The 23,025-nt window shown below is 43.1% G+C and overlaps 1 protein-coding gene across 2 annotated transcripts; it reads left to right on the top strand.

Moving 5' to 3' along the window:
• LOC306935206 (methyl-CpG-binding domain protein 5-like) lies at positions 1 to 23,025 on the top strand. 2 transcript variants are annotated; one of them, XM_079518159.1, is made up of 11 exons: positions 1 to 90; positions 6,213 to 6,618; positions 7,139 to 7,631; positions 9,992 to 10,094; positions 10,612 to 10,771; positions 11,790 to 14,057; positions 16,899 to 17,092; positions 17,452 to 18,441; positions 20,614 to 20,690; positions 20,849 to 20,924; positions 22,254 to 23,025. In XM_079518159.1, exons 3-11 carry the CDS (start codon positions 7,519 to 7,521, stop codon positions 22,305 to 22,307), a joined length of 4,035 nt encoding a protein of 1,344 aa, XP_079374285.1. In that variant the 5' UTR covers positions 1 to 90; positions 6,213 to 6,618; positions 7,139 to 7,518; the 3' UTR covers positions 22,308 to 23,025. The 2 variants fall into 2 exon arrangements, with proteins under 2 accessions (XP_079374285.1, XP_079374286.1); XM_079518160.1 differs by lacking the exon at positions 1 to 90 and adding an exon at positions 5,368 to 6,104.

Raw genomic sequence — 23,025 nt, 5'->3', positions numbered from 1 at the left:
CCTCAGCCACCAAGGCAGGCAGGAGAAGGAGGCTTTGGGAAGAGAGAAGCCACACAACCAACCCTGGTACGGGTTTATCCTTTAATACTGGTTAGTATCCCGAAAAATACATCTTTAACACACATTTATCTTCCTCGTTTGGAAGTTAAATCAAGATCAGAAGCATGATTTCATCTGACAGGGGCTGATTTGTCTTGTTATATCTGCCAGACTGCCACTGCAGCTGAGCTGGGTTGGTTGGTTGGTGGTGTGTTAGCTAAGCTTTTAGCCTGGGCTTGCTATAATGTTAGCTGCAACAAAACTAGCTTCGGGTTTGGACTATGCCTAGACGAAATGCCTTCCAAATTAAACGAGTTCTTGTGTTTTGGGGGCGTTTTAACAACATGTATTTGTTTACATTAATCGATTCCAGCGTTGTGTTATCTTGTCAAATAGCTTTCTGCCAAAACGCAAATAAGGCGTTGTTGATGTATTGTATTTTTCTGTTCCTTTCCCTGTTTGCTACTATAGTCCTGTAGAAACTGAGGAGCCAGCCAGGCAGCCAGCCTCCTAGCCTAGGAGAGGGCTATTTGCTGGAGCACCACAGCTCATATTATATGGATTGTGTTGGAATGAAACTGACTGAGCTGTATGTGATGGGGGGGCAAAGGCACATTTCTGCACAATATGTCCATAAACGGACACTTGTGTCTGTGGCAAGACATGTCCTTGTCCATGGCAATTTTTAGATTTTGTTTTTACATGACAGTATAATGTTCTTATTTTGATCATAAGACACAAATGCTGATAATGTCAGTCTCCAGGTTTTCTTCAGTATATGTACCGGTATGACACTGATTTATTATGAATGACACTATGCATGCAGCATGCCACATTAGGAGTCCACTGGTACAGTGGTTCTCAAACTTATTTATTTTCAAGAACCCCCATAACTCTTGAGTGTGTGTACGGGTCTATTTGGTTCCATTTGTATACTCTCAGAGTTACAGACCTGGCAATAATGGTCCATTTGGACCACCCTCAAGCAACCCTGAAGCCCCTCAACCCACTTTGAGCGAGGACCACAGCACTAGTAGTATACATTTAGGGCTACTGTAGCCCTGTTTCTGCTAATATTTGTATGTCCATGGCAAAATGTCCACCGCAAGCTGGCATGACGATGAACCCTGTTTCTTTCTGCACCATGTGTTTTGTTGCAGATGTTACCAACTTACCATGGCAAAATGTCAGATGATCATATGCAAATGAAAGCAGCACAGTTGGCAGATATTACAAAGATAACTGTTTATAAACAAATACCAGGATCTTTCTGTTCCAGAGAACAGAAAAAACAGTTATCTCTGGCAACCTTTCATCCCCTACACAGTACACACAGCCACACAATCTTGTAATAATATTATATTATATGTTCATTATCTATCATGGTGTTTCCCCACAGACTGTGCTTGGGCTCATGGCAGTTTCATGTATGTACAATTTGAACAGAAATTTGAATTATTTATATACAGTATGTGCAAGCTCATGCAATGTATTAATGTTGTTAGTGTCACTTCTAGTTATACAATTTGTCTACACAATCAGAGAATGTAAAATCATTGTTGTTTTGATCATTTGCCTATTGTCTCTCCTATCATGGTACCACAATACACAGTGGAATTGTGGACAAAACGTATCCAACGACAACTAAATATTCTTTAGTTTTGGGTCCGCAAAGCAAAGTCTCATCAAATGGTGGTCCGACCGTGGCTGAAAAATGTCAAATACATAAATGGACCTGACCTTGATATGAAAAGGTTTGAAAACCACTAGTCTAGGGAAACCGATTATGATTGCTCGTCTTGATGTTGTGTAGTGGTGATGGGCGTCCCAGTGTGTCACATATAAAGACCTCGTCTGAAAGAATGGTCTTTTAGTTTGTCTGGGCTAAGGCGTGTGCTGTGGCTGTGTGGCCGACGTGCAGCCCACCCACCTCCCACCATGGGCATACATAACTTGCGACAGCACATGAAATATAAGCCGAGATTTACGAGTCGGGGAGAGAACAGAATCTGTGCTGCACTGGCTGGCTGGCTGCTCCCTCAAATAGAAAAAAGAAAACGTGGTGACTTGTGTGTTGATATTCTGAGTGTTCCCATTCTAGGCAATTATGTTTTCTAATCTAGTTGAAAGGTTTTTTTCAGTATTACCTCACTTTTTCTTTTCTTGGCATCAAAAAGGCACAGCTAATACCTATGCTGACTAAGCAACACACTTTGTATCAATATGTAAAGTTAATTTAGCTTTTATAAGATTGTATGACGTTTGCCATAGAGGCGTACCGATACCATTTTCTTTCCTTCCCAATACTGATTCCGATTCCCATAATCTAGGACAGTGGTTCTCAAAGTGGGGTCCAGGGACCATCTGGGTTCCTTGAGGGTGGACTTGTACATGGACTTGTACATTTCCATTTGGTTCCATTTGTACACTCTCAGAGTTATGGGGGTCCTTCAAATTAAAATGTTTGAGAACCACTAGTAGGATTAAACTTTTTTTTTTTATAATTGTTCATGTGCAGCTAGAAGCTAGTAAAGTGATAATGTAAATAATTGAGTATAAAACACTGCAATTTCAAAGAGTCTGTGTACAAATGGAATCAAATTTGGTTCCATTTGTACACTCAAGAGTTAACAGACCTGTAAATGTCCATTTGGAACCCCGGGCCCCTTGAAAGTGATATATCACTTTCAATTCAAATAAATATATTAAAAAAATACAAAAGTAGTGGGAAAATCACGGCCCTCTCACCCTTTAAAAGAACATTCTAAGGCGTGATGGGTACGTGATTTTTCCATTACTTTTTTTTAATGTTTATTTTATTTGAAAGTGAAATATCCCTTAAAGGAGCATTCCACTCATTTTCAACATTTTACTATGTTAAGACTCATTAATATACCTTAGAGCTGAAAAAGTCCCCCATTCTGTGTTTCCTAAAACTGTAGTTATGAAAAAATCATTAACACCTTGCTTGCCCGGACCTATTTAATCCATTACTAAAATGTGCCCATCATTTATAGCGCCCGGACCACTTTTACCGGTGCATCGGAAGTTGTTGTGAATGTCTGTAGCAGCTAACAATAGCCACACCACTCTAGAGTCGATCGACAACAACGGGAGGTAAGAATAAATCTATCGCGACTGGACAGCGGAGGGCCGTCAAACACAGGATCTTTTTTCAGAATTAGACGGGATGATTTAGATCGCGAGTTATGAACAAGCGCTCCATCGCGATGCGAAGCGATGCGATCGGTTTTGATATCATTAATGTCTGTCCTATTTATCAATCTCCGACTTGGGCACTGAACTTGACGGAGATCTCCGCCCTGGGCCTCCAGTTAACATGGTGAATCACATCTTGATGATGTCATCAAGATGTGTTTCAGACCTAGTTCTAGGAAACACAGAATGGGGGGACTTTTTTATTATTTCCACACAACAGCTCTAAGGTATATTAATGACATAGTAAAATGTTGAAAATGAGTGGAATGCCCCTTTAAGAGGGAATCCTGAAGGATCCCAACACTACATCTGGGACCATCTGAGCAGCCATCAGCTGGTTGAAGCTGAAACGTTACCGGCCCTCTCACAGGATTAATAAAGGCGTACCTTTTTGTGGCCTGCTTTGTCACTTTGTGGCCGTTATTGTGGCATTTCTGGACATTGACGTCTTTGTCCGCATTTATTTTATCTCATTTCTCGCCTCTGGCATGAAAGTCATTATGTGTTCAGTGTCACACAAACGGAGACGCCCTCATTGTATCTCGAAACCATATTCATTTACAAAATATTTGGTGCTGGCTGTTGAATCTACTACCTATCCTCCCACCCCCTTTGGGACCGCTACCTTGCATCCAAGACAGCCTGTCCTATTTTTCAACTCAGTCAGTTTCGCTCCAGGCATGTTGCACTGGTGAAAGGGCTGGAGAGCTCTCCCTGCTCTTTTGTGGCTGATATATTGTGTTATGGTAGCAGTGTTGCGTCATACAAAATGTGCCTTCCCTTGGCTTAGCCATATAAACTGGAATGACGGGGGAATAATCACTGTTACGCATTGGTAATGGAAAAGGATGTAAAAAATAAACCGATAACCTAATATTATTTTAATGTATTTATTTATATTGCATTTTTCGTGTTACTGTTTGCATTCGTCGTTGATTTGTGATCATCTCGCCTGTTAATTCCAATCAAGAATTATCCTTTTAGCAAACGTCAGTCGATCAAGCACAATGAGCATACCGTAGGTCGGTTGAAAGACAATCCCTGGTGTATTTTTATATTGTGTCACATTTTGCTGTGTATGACTCATCCTTTATACGACTAGAGGAAATGCACAGTGTGAGTATGATTCACACTGTAATGCTATAATGCAATAGCAACTTAGCAAGAGTGCCACACTGCCTTCTGCAGAGCAGTATAGGTAGCCACTAGCCAATAGATCATTGGTTCTCTCAGACAGACCAGTATAGGTAGCCAATAGATCATTGGTTCTCTCAGACAGACCAGTATAGGTAGCCAATAGATCATTGGTTCTCTCAGACAGACCAGTATAGGTAGCCAATAGATCATTGGTTCTCTCAGACAGACCAGTATAGGTAGCCAATAGATCATTGGTTCTCTCAGACAGACCAGTATAGGTAGCCAATAGATCATTGGTTCTCTCAGACAGACCAGTATAGGTAGCCAATAGATCATTGGTTCTCTCAGACAGACCAGTATAGGTAGCCAATAGATCATTGGTTCTCTCAGACAGACCAGTATAGGTAGCCAATAGATCATTGGTTCTCTCAGACAGACCAGTATAGGTAGCCAATAGATCATTGGTTCTCTCAGACAGACCAGTATAGGTAGCCAATAGATCATTGGTTCTCTCAGACAGACCAGTATAGGTAGCCACTAGCCAATAGATCAGTGGTTCTCTCAGACAGACCAGGTAGCCAATAGATCATTGGTTCTCTCAGACAGACCAGGTAGCCAATAGATCATTGGTTCTCTCAGACAGACCAGTATAGGTAGCCAATAGATCAGTGGTTCTCTCAGACAGACCAGTATAGGTAGCCAATAGATCATTGGTTCTCGAACTTTTCTCAAACATTTCAGATCAGGGACCCTCTGTGATGGAATTGGTTCCATCACATTTGGAACCGTTTCTGGTTCCATGTCACACTGTCAGAGCTGCCATGTTGTGGACCTCTCGAAATTACAATACCGGTGGTTCTCAGAATTAAAATTTAAGAGACCACCGTAACTCTGAGTGTAGAAATGGAACCAGATGGACCCGTAATGGTCCATTTATTTGATTCCATTTGTGTTCAGTTTTGAGCTTGTCGATCTGCTACTTGGTACTTTTTTAAATTTGACTCCTGAAAAGTAAGCTTTATATTGTGTTCCAGTTCCAAATTAGATTTTTTATTTCCATCACTTCTGATTTCACATTTTTTTTTATTAATTTCTTTCTTGTTTATGCATTTTATTTTCTTGATTAAGCCTACAGCTTGAAAACCATTGTTTAACCTAGGTCTTAAAGGACAGGTTTTGGGTGGGAATCTTCACGCAGGTGGTGTGGTGATCACATACACCTCTCTCTCAGCCCTCATCTGTAGCTTACATATTTTTCATTTCTCCTTGTGTGCCACTGTTTCGAAGTCACGATGGCACCAGCCGCACTCAAAGGAATGGTCGTAGCTTATTGTGAATGAAGACTGCTCGGGGCTTAGTCATACCTTAGTCTCCGCCACAGCAAAAAGAAGGCCTGTCTATCATCCCCCATCCCCCATTTTAATCTAGCATTTGGCTTGGCCAGTGCCTTATGATGAGATCACCAGTGGCAACAAGATGGTAATATTCTGCTGTGTATTCTTTGTTGCATGTCTGTCAGCCACTACAATTTCAGAGCCGGCATCTTTGGAGCACCTGCTGTATGATTCTTTTTTCCCCTTCTCTTTTAGCTTCTTTTGCTTTATCAGTCAGACGGGCTCAAATCTCAAATCTACCATTTCATGTCCATTATACTGATGGAAATGTACTAAAAAAACATCTATTCTGGTCTGACATAGAGATGGAAAGAGGTGAAGATTATTTGAACAAACACTTTTAGATTGGAACATTCTCTCCTAGGATTGAAATGTTAAAATTAGAATTAATATTAATTTGTTTCTCTCCGACTTATTTCACAGAAGTGAACTTGAGAACGGGATGCGATGGTCTCCTTCCTTATCATCTAGAAGACCACTGTGGGGGTGATGTCATGCCAAAGCCCGAATCAGAGATGACGTCACCAAACTGAAGAGCGACGGTTGATGCCTCCTGTCATGTAGTCCCATTTCATTAGTGACGACGAGATCCATCAGCAGATTTCTGACTCAGCATAATATCTGAGCAGTGACCACTATCATTGGACTGGTTAGCAGCCTGTCGTGGTCCGCACCTGCCCTGCCCTGTCCTGTCCTAGGCACTGGAAAGACAACGCTGTCTCCAACATGAGAACTTCAAATGTCTGCAGGATGGCCATGTTGGTGGACATCACTACTGGAGTTCCACTGTGAGGCTGTCTCCTCTTGTGGACGGCGGAGCAGATAAGAGGTACATGGGTTCACGTTCTCAGTCGCCACAAATGATTTCAGTCATTTGGATTACACAGATACCGAAATAGCAGATCTACAAGCTCGCTCTGAGACGTGTTGTGATCTTATAGATCAGCTATTTTCGGTTATTTTAAAGATTAGGTTATTAGTTATTTAAGATGACATTTGAAGAATTTGAAGTGATCAGTACTATCAAAGAAGCCCCCACCCTTCAAACCCACTTTCAATGCCCACCTCTTCAATATGGCTTTCCCCAGCTAACTCCAAACCCCCTGTTTCTCCAAAGATTTTATATATTTTATTCCTTACTAGTCTTAGAGTTTTCTTTTCTTTTTTTCTTCTTTTATTATTTTGTTGGTTCCCCCCATGTAAAGCGTACTTAGAAAAGTTATATGAATTTGAAAACTAGCAATAGAATACATGATTAGAGAAGCAACATAGGTACAGAATGATAATACCTAAACAAACATTGATAAACTTTCAGTCATGAGATTAAAACTTTGCTTTATTCCATGCAGGTGCAGAATGGTGGGGGTCGGAAACATGTTAATTTAACACAAGCTGTTGCAACAAGCACCTCCCAACCAACCCACCCACGTGACCCTCCCTCCCTGCGTTACCAATGGATTTTAGGATATAAGCCACAGTAAAAACTCAAACGACAATTTTTCAGGCTGTGCCATGCCTGAAGTTCCCGATGGATTTCAGTACACACACGAGAGCGCACAACAATTTACCTACCCAGTACCACCGCCGTCACCCACGCCGTCTCTTGGTTGGTCATTTGTTGGCTGATCGGGGCCAGGATGACATGCAGGCAGAACGGCTGCTAGTGTGACAGACTTGTGGTGATATCTGGCAAGGCAGTGTGTGTCTGGAGTCTGGACCTGAAGGTACAATGGACAGAAGTATGAAGTATACAGGCCACTGTCCAGAGGACATGATGCCACCGGCAGACGTACCGATAGGCTGGCAACGAAGGATCCACCACGGCGGGGTGTTCTATATCAGGTAAGAGTCTCTCAGAGAAACAGACTTTTTCTTTTCTCAACAGTTCATATATCAACAGTTTGGATGTGATTTTTCTGACCGTTTCACGTTGAGCTCATTGTTTTAAAGGTAGGATAAATGATTTTCTTCGGTTAAAATGGATGTTAAATAGCTTTATGTTCTTGGTAGTACTCATAGGGGGGGGCAGTGGCTCAGGGGTAGAGTGGCGGGTAGAAGAACAGCCGGATGAGAACTGTGAAGTTCCCAGTTCGATCCCGGGCTCCCCCAGAGTTGGTGTCTAAGTGACCTTGAGCAAGACTCTGAACCTCTAATTGCTCCTGATGTGCTAGTTGGTGCCTTGCATGGTTTCCTCTGCCAACGGTGTGTGTGTGAATGGGTGAATGTGCATCTATGTAAAGCACTTTGGATAAAAGAACACAGAGAGACTTTGATGACAGCAAAACTTGAACACATTCAGCGGGTATAGCAAATTTAATCCAAACGCATGCTGTAGTTAAACTACAAATATTTCAATATCATTGTCTTGTTTATCTTTGTTTATCTGAAACCGTGATTGTTAGTTAAATATTGGACATGATGATGATAGATGTATCCAGTAATATGTTTATTGTTTAGTCCAATGATCCAAATTATGCAACGTATCTGTAAATGTGGTATAGTAGTGTCATGTACCCAAAACCCCACTGAAGCAGTGCTAAGAATGTACCAAGCATAAATCCCATCATCAGTGTTGATGATCAATCTAGACTGAGATCATCAGTTTGAGAGTCACTGTACAAAGAAAATGGGACTATAATTGACTCCCCTCCCAGTATGTATTACCTTAGACATGCCCTGTCTGGCTCAAAGCCAGCAGCATCTTCACTGTCTTCAGAGCGTGGCCAAACCTCGCTGAGCCAGCTGTGTTTCAAGTCGTGGCCTGGCCAGACTCAGACTTACATTATTACTTGCGCAAGCAGAGTGCGCAAGTATTGTGGTCGGGTGGACCAGAAGTGGTGTGTATGTATGGTAGGCGTGGTGGTACTATATTCTATAACTTATAATTGGCTGTTGATCAACTTGATGGGCGTAATTAAGATAGGTTTCAGATTACATACATGTATACATACATTACCTTTTACCCACCCGACATTGAAACATCTTAATTACGTCACCACCAACAGCCAATTCTAGTTCTAGAATATAACCACCACGCCCACCAAACATACATACCACTTTCGGTCCAGCCGACCACAGTATACTACTTTCAAGTTACATACATGTATACATGCATACATTACCTTTTACTCACCCAACATTGAAACATATCCGTTTAAACGTAGATTGGTTACGTCACCGATATACCTTTTTTATAACAATCCATTCGTAGTGTTCATGAGATTTAAACCAGAAGTTATAATAGGCAGTATATACTACATTTCAAAGAATATTTTAAAGTTACTTAAAGCGACGAAGACCTTTATCAACAGTACGGGAACAAGAGGAAGGAGCAGAAATAAGTTGATGGTGACGTAATTAAGATATGTTTCAATGTCGGGTAGGTATGTAATCTGAAACCTATCTTTTTTGAGTGGTGTAAACCACTCCAACAACCAGCTTTGTCTGTATGTACCAGTGTACCTGTACGTGTGTGTACCTGTACGTGGGACCCAAAAGAATGAGCATGGGACATTACGTCAGACCACAGCTGGTCAGGCTATATAAGACCTTGCACCGCTCAGTTCACACGGGTGTGATTTTTTTTTTATATATATATTCATATAAGTCGTATGATATTTTATAGAAATTAAATGTCATATCTATTATCTCTCTAAAGTTTTTGAGTGGTGCAAACCACTCCAACAACCAGCTTTGTCTGTATGTTTGTGTACCTGTGTACACACCTGTCCGTGCACAGGAGAGCATGGTTACCATGGTCACTGACATTACGTCAGACCACAGCTGATCAGGCTATATAAGACCTTGCACCACTCAGTTCACACGGGTGTGATTTTTTTTTAAACTGTTGTAGCAAAAGAATTGTATTTTATATTAATGTCGGATTTCTTTAAAGGTTTATTTGTTGTTTTAGTTTTTAATATTTTATAGAGGGGGTGATAGTAAGTCAACCGCTACAAACTTACTATCACTCGACAGTGCAGTTCTAGTTTATTTTGTATTTATTTTTTCAGGAAATGAAACGAAGCAATACTGCCTCATCAAAGTTTGTATTGTTCCTTCCTTTATTTAAACACAAAAAAAGCTTACAGCATGTTTCCATTTCGGTCCTTAAAGTTAGTCGGTGTGTGAAATAGAACATGATGGTTGTGTGGTGCCCCAGTCATCATTGTGTCCCTGTCCTCTGTCCTCTCTGCCCACAGCCCCAGTGGATCGCTGCTAGCCTGTCTTGAACAGGCCAAGAGTTACCTGTTAACCGACGGCACCTGCAAGTGTGGCCTGGAGTGTCCTCTCATCCTTCATAAGGTCAGTGTGCCATGTGTCCCGTGCTGCACAGAGTTGTTCCGATGCCAATGTTCGTATCGGAAAAGCTGACGATACTGCCTAAACTGCTTGTATTGTCGAGTATGCCATTCATGACATGTAATGACATGTAATCTTAATAATAATTATGTCACTTTGAGAACCACCCCTGTCCTAGATAGATTTTTAATTACACACTGTTGTCGGATCGGTACTCTGTATCGACCGATACGCATATTATAGGGGATTGCGGTGTCGGGAAGGAAAAAAATGGTCACAATGCAAACCCAGCGCCCAAGACGAAGTTTGATCCAAAAGACGAAGTTTATTGATTTGAAAACGGATCGCATCGTTCCACAGCCTAGGAGCGCCAGTCGCTAGTCGCTAGTCGCGATAGATTTATTCTTACCTCCCGTTGTTGTTGATCGCCTTTAACACGTGCGCAGCGGCGCACACAAACACACACACTCATAACTCATATACAGTCACCCCTCTCATCGTTCCTCTTGTTCTCTTCCAGGTGTTTAACTTCGACCCCGGGGCTGTGGTCAGACAGAGGACAGCCGAGGATGTCAGAGCTGACGCTGACGTCACCAAGCTGTGCATTCACAAAAGGAAGATCATCGCCGTGGCTACCTTGCACAAGAGCATGGAGTCCCAGCTTCCAGGCGCTGCCACTGGTATGACATTGTGCTTATTTCCTCTCTCTCTCGCTCTCTCTCTGCCTTTAGAAAGTCACATTGTTTGCGTTTATGCTAACTCTGTAGCAGTGGTGGAACGTAAATAAGTACATTTACTCAAGTACTGTACTTAAAGGACAACTTCACCCATTTTCAACATGTTCATATACTGTAATTGGTCTTCACTAATGCTCCTTTTTTTTTTTTTTTTTACCATTTTGGGGGTCTCCATTGCCGTTGTAAGCCTACTATACCTGACCTACATTCGCTTATATCATTTGACATCTCTAGTATTTAATATTAGTTTTGATTATATTTCCGGCAAGCTGGACATATTCAGAGCATTTCCAATACTGACTTGCTAAGAAGAGTTTGTACTTCTGCCCTCTGGTAGAAGGTACAGCGAACCAAAGTGGATGTACATCATGTTTAAAACATCGGTTGTACCGGCATCAACTAAAATGTTGAACGAGGCTTTGAAAAAGCATTGATTGTGACGGGTTAGATTATAGTACTATTTGTGCACTTGTGTAATGTTGTGTCCCGCCTCTGTTATGTATTTCTGTTATGTTCTTTTGTCACTGAAGTTTTGTGTGTGGCTGAAGCAGGGGTGAAAGCCCAAGCCAAATTTCCCTTGTGGACAATAAAGTGTACCTTGACCTTGATAATCTTTCTATAAGTATTTGTTGTGATCTCTGTTCTAACTCCAGCGTATCTTTTCCGACCTGCTGTTAGATGTCTACTGTGTCTTGTTGACATCTGTTCCTCTGGATTTATTGATTGATATACAAGCACACAGAGATAGATGGATAAAAAGATTAGTACATTGATTGTTAGATTTAATAAAGAAACATTAAATAAATCTGGCGTAACAGATGTCAACAAGTGTGTGTGTGGAACGCACCAAATGTGGAAGTAATGTGATCTTAGGTTTTATTCTGGTCTGTGTATTGTTCCCTCTGTTTGTTTTAGACTTTGTCTCCTGTTTCTGACTTTGAATGTGGTGTTTGTTTTACAGGTCGTGGCCATGGGGGGTCCCTGAATCATCAAGCAATAAGGAATGAAATGCACAACGGTCTATCCAACTCTGTCACTCCGGACAGTAAAAATTCCTACAAAATAACAATGTCTGGTCAACAACACTACCAGCATGACCTGGGCTCTCCTCCTCCGAGGGACCCGTACGCAGCAGCAGCTCAGAACCGGTCGAGGCTTGGCGCCACTGCCAGAAGATCACCGTTTAGTGGCCGACACGGTGGCTTGCTCAGCCCCCCGTTATCCACCTCGTGTGGCTCGCAACATTACGGCGACGGGACCCCATCTCCAAGGCCCGACTCCCTGAGGAGCCCTGACCCCTCTGTGCTGGCTTTTCACGGGGCCCTAAGTCCAGGCTCTAGTCATATGAACGGCGAGCGCTTTACCCCTCTCTCGCCACCCAGCATCATGGTCCATGGCTCTAACCCTAACCCACCCAGCATCATGGTCCATGGCTCTAACCCTAACCCACCCAGCATCATGGTCCATGGCTCTAACCCTAACCCACCCAGCATCATGGTCCATGGCTCTAACCCTAACCCACCCAGCATCATGGTCCATGGCTCTCCTCCGGGCACTCAGCCACCTTATGCCATGACAGTGAGGACTAGCGTCTCCCTATCGCCTTCGCTTAACACCAAAAGCCCCGGCAGACAAAAATCTCCCTGCAACTTCAACACACAACTTGTAGACTACCAGCTGAAAGCTTCGTCTGCCTGCCACGCACAGCAGCAGCACCCGTCCCTCTCTCAGCTTCCTCCCTGTGTCATACAGAAGAAGCAGGTCACCTCTTCGGAGAAAGACCCTCTCGGTATCCTCGACCCCATCCCCAGCAAGAGCCGCGTTCAGGACCAAATTGTCTCACCGCCGTCTCATCTCCAATTTAATGCCCAGCCTCAGGTGCCATCTATGAATGTAAACATCCCTCCTGCGATCGTCCCGTTGCCTAGCAACCTCCCCATGCCGACGGTTAAGCCTGGAACGATCGGGCACGGCCTGAGGCTGCAGCACGTTAACCCGCCTGTTTCACCCTCGCCCATCACGTCTCCGGTACACCTGGCTGGCTCTGCTCTCATTAGGGCAGAGGAAAAGTCCCATCATTCACACGCCTCCGTTTCCTTTGCTCAACACGGGAGTTGTACTCTCGCTGCGGGCCCGCAGGTCTCCAAGCTGCATTCTCGGTCTCCGCGGCCCTCTGTGCCACTGCATCACCTAAAGGAGCCTGCTGTCCACCTGCGAGGCGGGGTGAACACTGGCGTGAGCAGGAACCTGGACTCCATGTGCCCTCCCCCAGGCCCCGGGTCTGACGTTGTTGGTCAGAACAGCCAAGCGCGGGGCGCGGACTCTCACCGACAAAACCCCTCTTTCCCAGCCAGCAGTCTACTGTCGGCAGCAGCCAAAGCACAGCTAGTCAATCAAAACAAACTGACCGACTCCATGCCAGGAGCAGAAGGTCAGCCGAGTGGTCTGGGGCCTCCGGGGCTGATGGGTGGCGGGGAGCAGATGTACATGGACGGTGGGTATGCTGTTTCTGGTCCCAGACCGACTGCACGTGAAGGCCAGAGTGGAAGAGCGGCGCTCCGAGACAAGCTGATGTCCCAGCAGAGGGAGGCTCTCCGAAAGAGAAAACTGGCCGACGAGGCCGGAGGCGACGCCCCTTTCAACATGAACGTCCAGCGGGTTGGCTCGGGTTCCAACGCCTCCTCTTGCTACCCAGAGCCCATAAAGAGAATTCTGCAGCAGGGGGGAGGACTGCAGAGCAGCACCCCAATGGCCCACCTACTGCAGTCCATCAGCCACCAGAGTGCCCAGAATGGCCTGAACCACGCAGGGCACCACCACGCCGCCAGATCGGGCAAATCCCCTTTCTTTGAAGAAAGCGTTGCTCCAATGTCAACGTTGCAGAGCAGCGCGCTGCGATCATCCCATCAGCTCCACAGCAGAGTGGACGTCCCCGCCGGCTTTCAGGACCTCAGCAATAAACGTCATCTGAATCCGGGCGCTCCTCCGCTCGGCATGGATCAGTTCACAGATGCGATGAGTCAAATGTACGATCCTAGTTTCGGTGTGAACGCGGGGGCTGTGGGCTACGGTGGACATAAGGCCATGGGATCGATGGACAACCTTAACCCTCAGCGGCAGCAGCTGGGACCCTACTCAAAACCATTCCAAGGCAACCCCCCTTTTAGAGAGAGGACAGTGTTGCCTTCAGTGGTGTCCAATGGTGGTTTCCATACATTCTCTGAATCAGGTAATCCACCACCCTACGGAGGGTTACTTTTTTCTTTTTTATTATTTTTTGTCATGTCATTTCAGTCGAGTATTTAATGATGGCAAAACGAAACAGATTGTCGTTTTTTTCTTCCACCATGTGGATGCAAATATACTGTAACTATATTCATCTTGGCCAGATGAATGTCAGCATTTTTCTTTTCTTTTTTATTTCACCTATGCCAGGTGAATTACAGAATACTTGTTTTCATGCCATTCAATATTTTGCATGTAATTTCCATCCTGTTCATGCTTTTTACATGCTTTTTACATGCTTTTTATCGTTGCTTGCTGTCAGGCAGAAACCTTTTAACTTTTAGTGTTTTTTTAGTAAATAACGCCCTACTTGATCACACTACAGTGTTGCACAAAAGATTCAAAATCTACAAGCTGGAAATGCTGCTACTTTTGCTACATTTGAATTTGAATCCTGAAAAGTAACAGTTTTCACCTGACAGATGTTAAATTCTTGAAAACAAAGATGTCTATGTGCAATTTCTTTCAACTTAATTCTCTCATTTATATAATTTAGCTTTTTATTTGAAACATTTTCCAGTACTTATAATGGCCTGCCCTATTCTATCCAATCTCCCATCTTCATTTTTATTTATTTTGTATTAATGACCATATAGTGTAGACTATCTAAACTAAATAGTGTGCTGCTGCTTGATTCAAATAACAAGTTGAGTTACTAGTCACTAGTCACTTCTGTCTCTAATGTAATTATAGAACAGCAATAATGCAAGGCGTTCTTTTTCTTCTTTTTTTTTTCTTTTTTTTTTACTATCAGTAATGGTCTTATTGTTGGCCAGCAGAGATTTTAGTTGTTGCAGAAAGTCTTCTCATGGTCCATGCACATACCTAGTCTTCTCATGGTCCATGCACATACCTAGTCTTATCATGGTCCATGCACATACCTAGTCTTCTCATGGTCCATGCACATACCTATGTTTTATCCAAGGGTGACATTCCGTACACAGGGCCAACATAAAAGCAAATGGCCATGTGTCCCTAGTGGAGGTGTCAGGTGGCTAAACTCTTTGGCCGACCTGCCCCAAGTGTCCTTGAGCTATCTTTTATTAACCTCCATTCTCAGAGAGTCAGGAAAGACGGGAGTTGAAAGGGAGGTCACACTCTATAAGAGGCCCAACGGCTTTGGTAAACAAGTTGAAATGTTTCATTGATCCAAATGTCGGCGCTGGAGGCTTGACTCTAATGTTCTTTAGCTGGTTGGGAGCTTGACTGGAATATGTGCTTCGCCAACAGATGATTACAATCATCACTTGTGACAAATAATTTACAATGTAGCAATAACCAGGGTCAGCAAGGTCTTTTTCTGTATTCATAGCAATGCTTTGTGCTTGTAAATCAGTTGGGACCCACGTTAATGTATAGAAGAAATCTGATCATTTATATCTCCAGGTGTGTTTTTTGTTATGACTGTTTTTGTTTACAACTGTAATGCTAAATGTCAAGTACTTATTGAGAACAGATTGGCTGGCTACCCCGGACAAGCAAAGATCCCTTAAGTTACATTGCCAAGTTTGATTCACACACACATTCCTCCTCAACGTAGGCTGCATTTCTGTCTCAATACAGGAGCGCCACACAAATGATCACATTCACTTCGCGTCCAAGCTCTGGATTCAGCACATGTCGTCCGAAAACCCCAGTTAGCGGATCATGGTGGCTACTTTGTTTGAGGTTTGTCATCTGCTTTTGTAAACGAATCTTTGATAGCAGCAAGCGATCTTCCCCTCTCTTAACTCACACTGCTTGTTGTTGATTGCTATTGGCCACTTGTCCTGTCCTCTGTCCTACAATGGCCTAGATGCTGTATTGAAAGGTAAGCTCTGGATATACCCTGTGGATAAGAGTTCCAATAGGCTTGTTTTGAAGTTGCTCAAATGAGCCACTGCTGGGTTTATAATTCTTTAAGAATTTGTATTCAGTCTCATATTACATGAGTTTTTACATTTGATTTCTTTACCCATCTTTTCATTCAACTGCATTTGTTTTAGCCTTTAATTTGTTTCTAACTCTTCTACTCGCAAACAATTCTTATAGCTTGTAGATGTAGAATTTCCTGTTTTCTTCAACAGTTAGGATACAAAAGCTCTTGGCTTCCACGTTGTGCAGGTTTGTATTTTGCCAAAGGTCTAGGTAGGATTCTACTGTTCCTGCTCCCTGCCTTCTATACCGGTGGTTCTCAAACTTTTTCATGCCAAGTGTCAGGTGGAACCCCCAAATTGATTTGGCCGCGGAACCCCGTCTCTAACCGTCACTGTGCAGCAGAAACCAGCTAACTCCATTTGACCATCAAACTGTCTGGTAATGCAGCTAACTCCACCCCCTCTCATGTAAGTATCTGACAATATATAGAGTCAAAATATCAACTTTGATGATGCAGAATTGCTTTGTTTTTTAAAGATATAAAGTTTTCTTCATTTCCCGAAAAAGGAAAAAACATTTTGGAGTTAGCTGGTTTTTGAGAAAACAATTTTGTGCCTGTGACCTCCAGAATCACGATTAAAGGCAAGCACAAATTCCACATTTTCACGATTTAAAAGAAAATAGCTAATTTACAAGCTCATAGGTGGCACGAAGGGACACTATGAGCTTGTAAATCTGCTATTTTTGAATAGCCAAAGTGGGATAAAGTTTGTTTACCAAACCACAACATTGGACCGTGATCTCACACACCATTCTTGGGCTTGTCTCCTCCTCTCTTGCATCTCTCTCGCTCTGTCTTTCGTTTGGTGATTCTACACAGCCCTTACTCCCATGTCTCCTATTTTATTTTCCTCTTCCATTTCCATAGGTGATGCTTGTTCTCTGAGCTCCAGTCTAAGGCATGCCCAAGAAGAGAGGGTTCTGTCCCTGGTTAAGGCCAGCCACCGGCGGCAGCAGCAGATGTCTGGTCAGGCCCATGGCGGCCAGCCAGCTTGTGGCCCTCATCCTGATATAGTCTCCTCTTCCAACCACCCCATGGATAGACTCCTGCACAACTTCCAGGTCAGAATGATACAATTTTTATCATTCAGGGATTGATTAACACAGCAGATGCCCATGGATTATTTCAGAATAAAGACGTAGAATAAGCAAAAAAGAAAACACCACAAATTCCCAAAGACGTCCCCAGACGTCTTGGGCACCACAGGGGGTGATTATAAAGTCCGGAGACGTCCTGGGCACAAAATGTGTTAATATATTGCAGTACAATAGCCACCTTTTCAAACTTGCATTCCCTACCTAATCCTAATCCCCCCCCCCCCTTTTTTTTTAATCTAGTTTTGAATTTTTTTATCTAGTTTTTTACCAATAAAGTTGTTTTTAGTTTTTCCTACTCTTTTAATCCTGCCTGTCCCTTAAAGGTGGGCTTCCCTGAGAGAGTACTGCATCCTCCCGGGACATCCTCCTTTGGTCGACCAGACGAAATGTCCCACCCCGGAGTCCCCCCCGGGTTCCGGGACGGCCAGTGGGAATATTCTGCCGTCCACTGTCTTAGGAACGGCAGAGAAGCAACTGATGCCAGCCAATGGGCAGAGGCATTGGGCATGAGCAGGGAAACCATGCCCTGTGTTATAACGCCCAACAACAACAGCAGCGACGCGTTTTCAGCGTCCGCTGCAGAAATGCCCAAAAAGCTCTCTCACTCCGTCATCCACGGCCCGCTTCGCTCCTACTCCGAAGAGTCGGCGGCACGACCCCGACCCAGATCCGGCCGGCCCCGCAAAAAGCCAGAACGACCGAACAACAGCGTCTCCTCGGGCGCTGTGCCGGGAACGCCCGTCCGTTTGCGTTCTCCCAGACGCTGCAACCCGAAGAAACAGTGGCTCAAAGACGCAGAGGGTCCAGAACATGATCCGTGGCAACAAGTAGACAGACTCCTGCAGTCTCCTGCAGGACCTCCGGAGCTCAACGGAAACTACGCAGAGATGCTCAGAAGGCGCGGCTTCTTGTCCCACCAGGAGTGCGCCGCCCCCCCTCAGCTCAATGGAATAGACTCAAACAGCTTGTTCGCCCACATGAACGGAGGAAACGTGCCTTCTTCCGCAGGCCCCGAGGTCAGAGGAGCCGGGTTTGCCGCTGACTACAGTCACTACAACGGGCATTTGAATGGTCAGCTCAACGGGAACTACAATGTGCAATGTAAAGTGAACCTCGGTGCACCCGACATGGCCGACAAGAAGGTGACGGAGGAGAAGCTGCGATCTCCTGAGTTGCTCCAGTTCAAGCCTAGATCACAACATGCCAGAGAACTGCTCTGGGCTCAGGCTCTAAGCTTGCACTCTTGGCCTAGCAAGCTGAAGGAGGAGGGACAAATGTACCTCCCTGCTGTGTCCCACAGTAATCAAGGCAAGGTGAGATGATGCTTAATTCTTCTTTCTGACACAGGTCCCATCCTACGTCCCCCCCCCCCCCCATCCATACAAATACTTTGTAACATTGAAACATGTTGCAGACACACAACACTAAATGTTCTTGGCTTGTGTGGCTACAAAACAGATTTATGATATTATGCAAAGAAATTAAAGAATGATGGAACAAATATATATATATATATATATAAAGATATTATCCATTCATATCATCTTTTCATTCAAACACAAGTTCTCGGCAGGAGGATTACTGTGCATGTCAATTATTGTTTTGTTGTCTGAAATTGGTATATTAAAACAAGATGGCATGTACTGGAGAGGAATTGAGAAGACACAATAAATGATGACGGACAAAAGCAAATCATTTACAGCATTCTGGTCTATTCAAAAGCTCCCTGTTGGTTGTTTAAGATGTGAAAGAGTCCCAGAGGTCACTGCAACATACTGCTTAGAGTTATTATTATTATTGAATTGATTAAATACTGTATTAGTCAGAAATGTAAACGGCTCGTAATACAGTCATGGGGTTGGTATTTGTAGTGCGCTCCCATCCAGTTATTACACTGACCCAGGGCACAGTTATTACACTGACCCAGGGCACAGTCATCCAGTTATTACACTGACCCAGGGCACAGTTATTACACTGACCCAGGGCACAGTTATTACACTGACCCAGGGCACAGTTATTACACTGACCCAGGGCACAGTTATTACACTGACCCAGGGCACAGTCTGAAGAAAGAGAAACAGTTATTACACTGACCCAGGGCACAGTCATCCAGTTATTACACTGACCCAGGGCACAGTCATCCAGTTATTACACTGACCATGGGCACAGTCATCCAGTTATTACACTGACCATGGGCACAGTCTGAAGGAAGAGAAACAGTTATTACACTGACCCAGGGCACAGTCTGAAGAAAGAAACAGTTATTACACTGACCATGGGCACAGTCTGAAGAAAGAGAAACAGTTATTACACTGACCCAGGGCACAGTCTGAAGAAAGATAAACAGTTATTACACTGACCCAGGGCACAGTCTGAAGGAAGAGAAACAGTTATTACACTGACCCAGGGCACAGGGCGGCGGTGGCTCAGGGGTAGAGTGCCTGGATGGTAACCGTAAGGTTGCCAGTTCGAACCCGGGCTCCCCCAGAGTTACTGTCGAAGTGTCCTTGAGCAAGACACTGAACCCCTAATTGCTCCCGATGTGCTGGTTGGTGCCTTGCATGGTTTCCGCTGCCATCGGTGTATGAATGTGTGTGTGAATGGGTGAATGTAATGCACAATCTCTGTAAAGCGCCTTGGATAAAGGCGCTATATAAATGCACCATTTACCATTTACCATTTACAGTCTGAAGGAAGAGAAACAGTTATTACACTGACCCAGGGCACAGTCTGAAGGAAGAGAAACAGTTATTACACTGACCCAGGGCACAGTCTGAAGGAAGATAAACAGTTATTACACTGACCCAGGGCACAGTCTGAAGGAAGAGAAACAGTTATTACACTGACCCAGGGCACAGTCTGAAGGAAGAGAAACCGTTATTACACTGACCCAGGGCACAGTCTGAAGGAAGAGAAACAGTTATTACACTGACCCAGGGCACAGTCTGAAGAAAGAGAAACAGTTATTACACTGACCCAGGGCACAGTCTGAAGAAAGAGAAACAGTTATTACACTGACCCAGGGCACAGTCTGAAGGAAGAGAAACAGTTATTACACTGACCCAGGGCACAGTCTTAAGAAAGAGAAACAGAGTTAAAGACCACTAGACTAGGACAACATGAACTCGGTTACAACAGGAGGGAGTAGAGGCTGCACACACACACACACACACACACACACACACACACACACACCAAGTGAACCTAGGAGATTTTGTTGTGTGCATGAGGCTTGACACTGTCAATTATCTTATTTTGTTAAGTGTTGCTCTCTCTGAAAAGGGTATATTAAAAAAGGACTGCAAGGAATTGAGAAGATTTGTCCACAATCAATGATGACAGACAGACAAACGAAAGTTCCAAAGCTCCAGTTGTGGAGGGGGAGGGATGTTGGGGAACCCTTGGCCTAGGTGAATTTCAATGCTTCTTGCACTATGAGGCAATGTAATAATTGTGTATTGAATGGTGTGTTTCCTGATTTGCAGGTAGAGCCCGAGAGATTCCACAAAACAATGAAAGATGACCTGGAGTCACTACACAGAGCAAACAGAATTCACCAAAAGTAAGCGTGGGCTATGCATCTCTTTAATGCCGTTTGTTGAGGTAGGATTTGTTAATCCTATCTTGTTTTTCTTCTCTTTTGAAGAAGCAATATGCTTAGATGATGAACCAGGTTGTAGTGATGATGATTTGCTAAGATAATCTTGTTTATCTTGACAGTGGTGGAGAGTTTAATAACTACCTTGAGGCTGCTATAGAGAATGCAATGAGTGAGCTGAACAAATTGACGGGCAACGTAAGTATTAAATGCATATTTAAAAAATTGTGTGTAAGCCGGGCATCAGGGTGACTTAAGAGGTGTAAAACATCTGTGGTCAACAGTGGTCACTGCGGAAGAGTGTGCACCTCCATGTAAAATTAGAAAGTAGAAATATTAGGCCTTAAATGTTCAATCATGTATACTTTACATTACTTTCCAAATATTTGAACCAAATAGCCAATTTTACATTGAGTTGCCCACTCTTCCCGTTACCAAACGGGCACACCACCAAAGATAGCTGGGTTAAATTCCCGGCCCAAGGACTCAATTGGCAGTCTTTAGCGGGTGGTGAGTCCGTGCTGGACCATGTCCTTGTCGCCTCAAAAGCGACCCCTGCTGGTCTGTTGGGCTGTGTAGTTGGCACCCAGCTGAACTGCAGTTGGATGATTAAAACCAGTGAAACCCCATCGCTGCCAGGTGAAATGAAGAGGCTGGCGTCTCCATGTTTATTACTCAGTGATAGAAGATGTGCTCACATTTTTAATTTGAGTAAAATAACCAATACCACAATATGGAATTACATTTACGATTAAAGGTTCTGTATTCAGGCCCATTTCAGGTTTCAAAATGTACAAGCTCACAAGAGCAATGCATTGTGAAAAATAGGGCTTAGTTTTGTCTTAATAATCCAAATACGCAAAGTAACTAGTAACTAAACCTACAAAATAATTGTAGTTGAGTAAAAGGTTAAATATTTACATCTATGATGAAGCATAAAGTATCACAAAATGGAAATACTCAAGTAAAACAATTGTACTAGTAAATCAAGGTCCATGGTAAATGTACAAACTCCTAAGGCCTCCTAAGGGTCCAAACCGGGGAGTATTATGTGCACCGACAATACTGTAAGGAAAGGCAATTTTCTTATGTAAAGCACATTTCAACAACGGGCAAGTCGATGTGCTTTACACAAAATTCAATTATAAGATGAATGATATTGGGATGCAATTAAAAAAAGAAATCTAATCGGATCCTCAATACTACATATGTTATAATGATATTGACTTTTTCAATATGCATACAGTATGCACCTGCGAAATAGCAAGTATAATATTACCTTGACATGAATTTTAGTTATTCACTAAGTATGGTAGATATCTTGTGGCATGCTGTTCCTATCCATTGAAGGACAAATCTTAACAAGCTGTTTTAGGGGAAACATTGGGATGATGCTGCTAGTTAAAAGAGGTTTTTATGTATGCATGGGTGTATAGTATGCATGTATATGCAATCAATGCAAATGTTATCCCCTAAAATGGGCTACATTTGACTAGGTTTTCAACATTTTTCATGACTTTGTTACAGAGAGATGGACAAATCGATGGACCTAAGTCCAAACGGAAGAAGATTCCCAGATGACAGTGAATGTTAGGAGGGGGGGGGGGGGGGGGGGGAACGGGGGGGGTGTTCATAGCCTATTGTAGTTTTCTGGTGCTTCAAAAAGAATCAATGAACACTTCCTCTCCATCACAAGCCCTGCTGAGACCCTGATGAAGATCAAATTTAGCACATATACACAGATTTAAATCAGGTGCCTATCACACACGTATACATCAATGAATTGGACAAATATTAAGTCAATGAATTGGACGAATATTAAGTCAATGAATTGGCCAAATATTAAGTCAATTACTTACCAACTCCCCAAACTGTAATATACATGAAATGCAAAAAAATAAATATTGTATATTTCTCTTCTGGATCACTCAAAACTGTATTTACTTGTATTATCATAACTACAGTACATGTTATATTCATATTAGTGTGGTTCTTGTAATAAATATTCTTATTTATATTTACATTACCTTATGTTTTATATAGATGGGTTACACGGCAATATGTCCTACATCTAATAATAATTTCCATTTTTAAATATTATTTTGGAATGTATATTGTTGGAGTTATGGGATGTAAAATGTTCAATTTAATTATTTGTATTTCAAAATTAATATTTATTTTTCTTTAATTATTTTTGATAAAAACAGATTTCACATCTGCAAAACTGAGTGTTTGAGTTTATTCTGTTGAACCTAAATGTGGACAGATACATTTGGCAAGGATGGGTTATTGAACATAA

This window comes from Electrona antarctica (genome assembly GCF_951216825.1).
Source record: "Electrona antarctica genome assembly, chromosome: 13".
NCBI lineage: Eukaryota > Metazoa > Chordata > Actinopteri > Myctophiformes > Myctophidae > Electrona > Electrona antarctica.
This window is presented reverse-complemented; position numbering and strand designations above follow the sequence as displayed.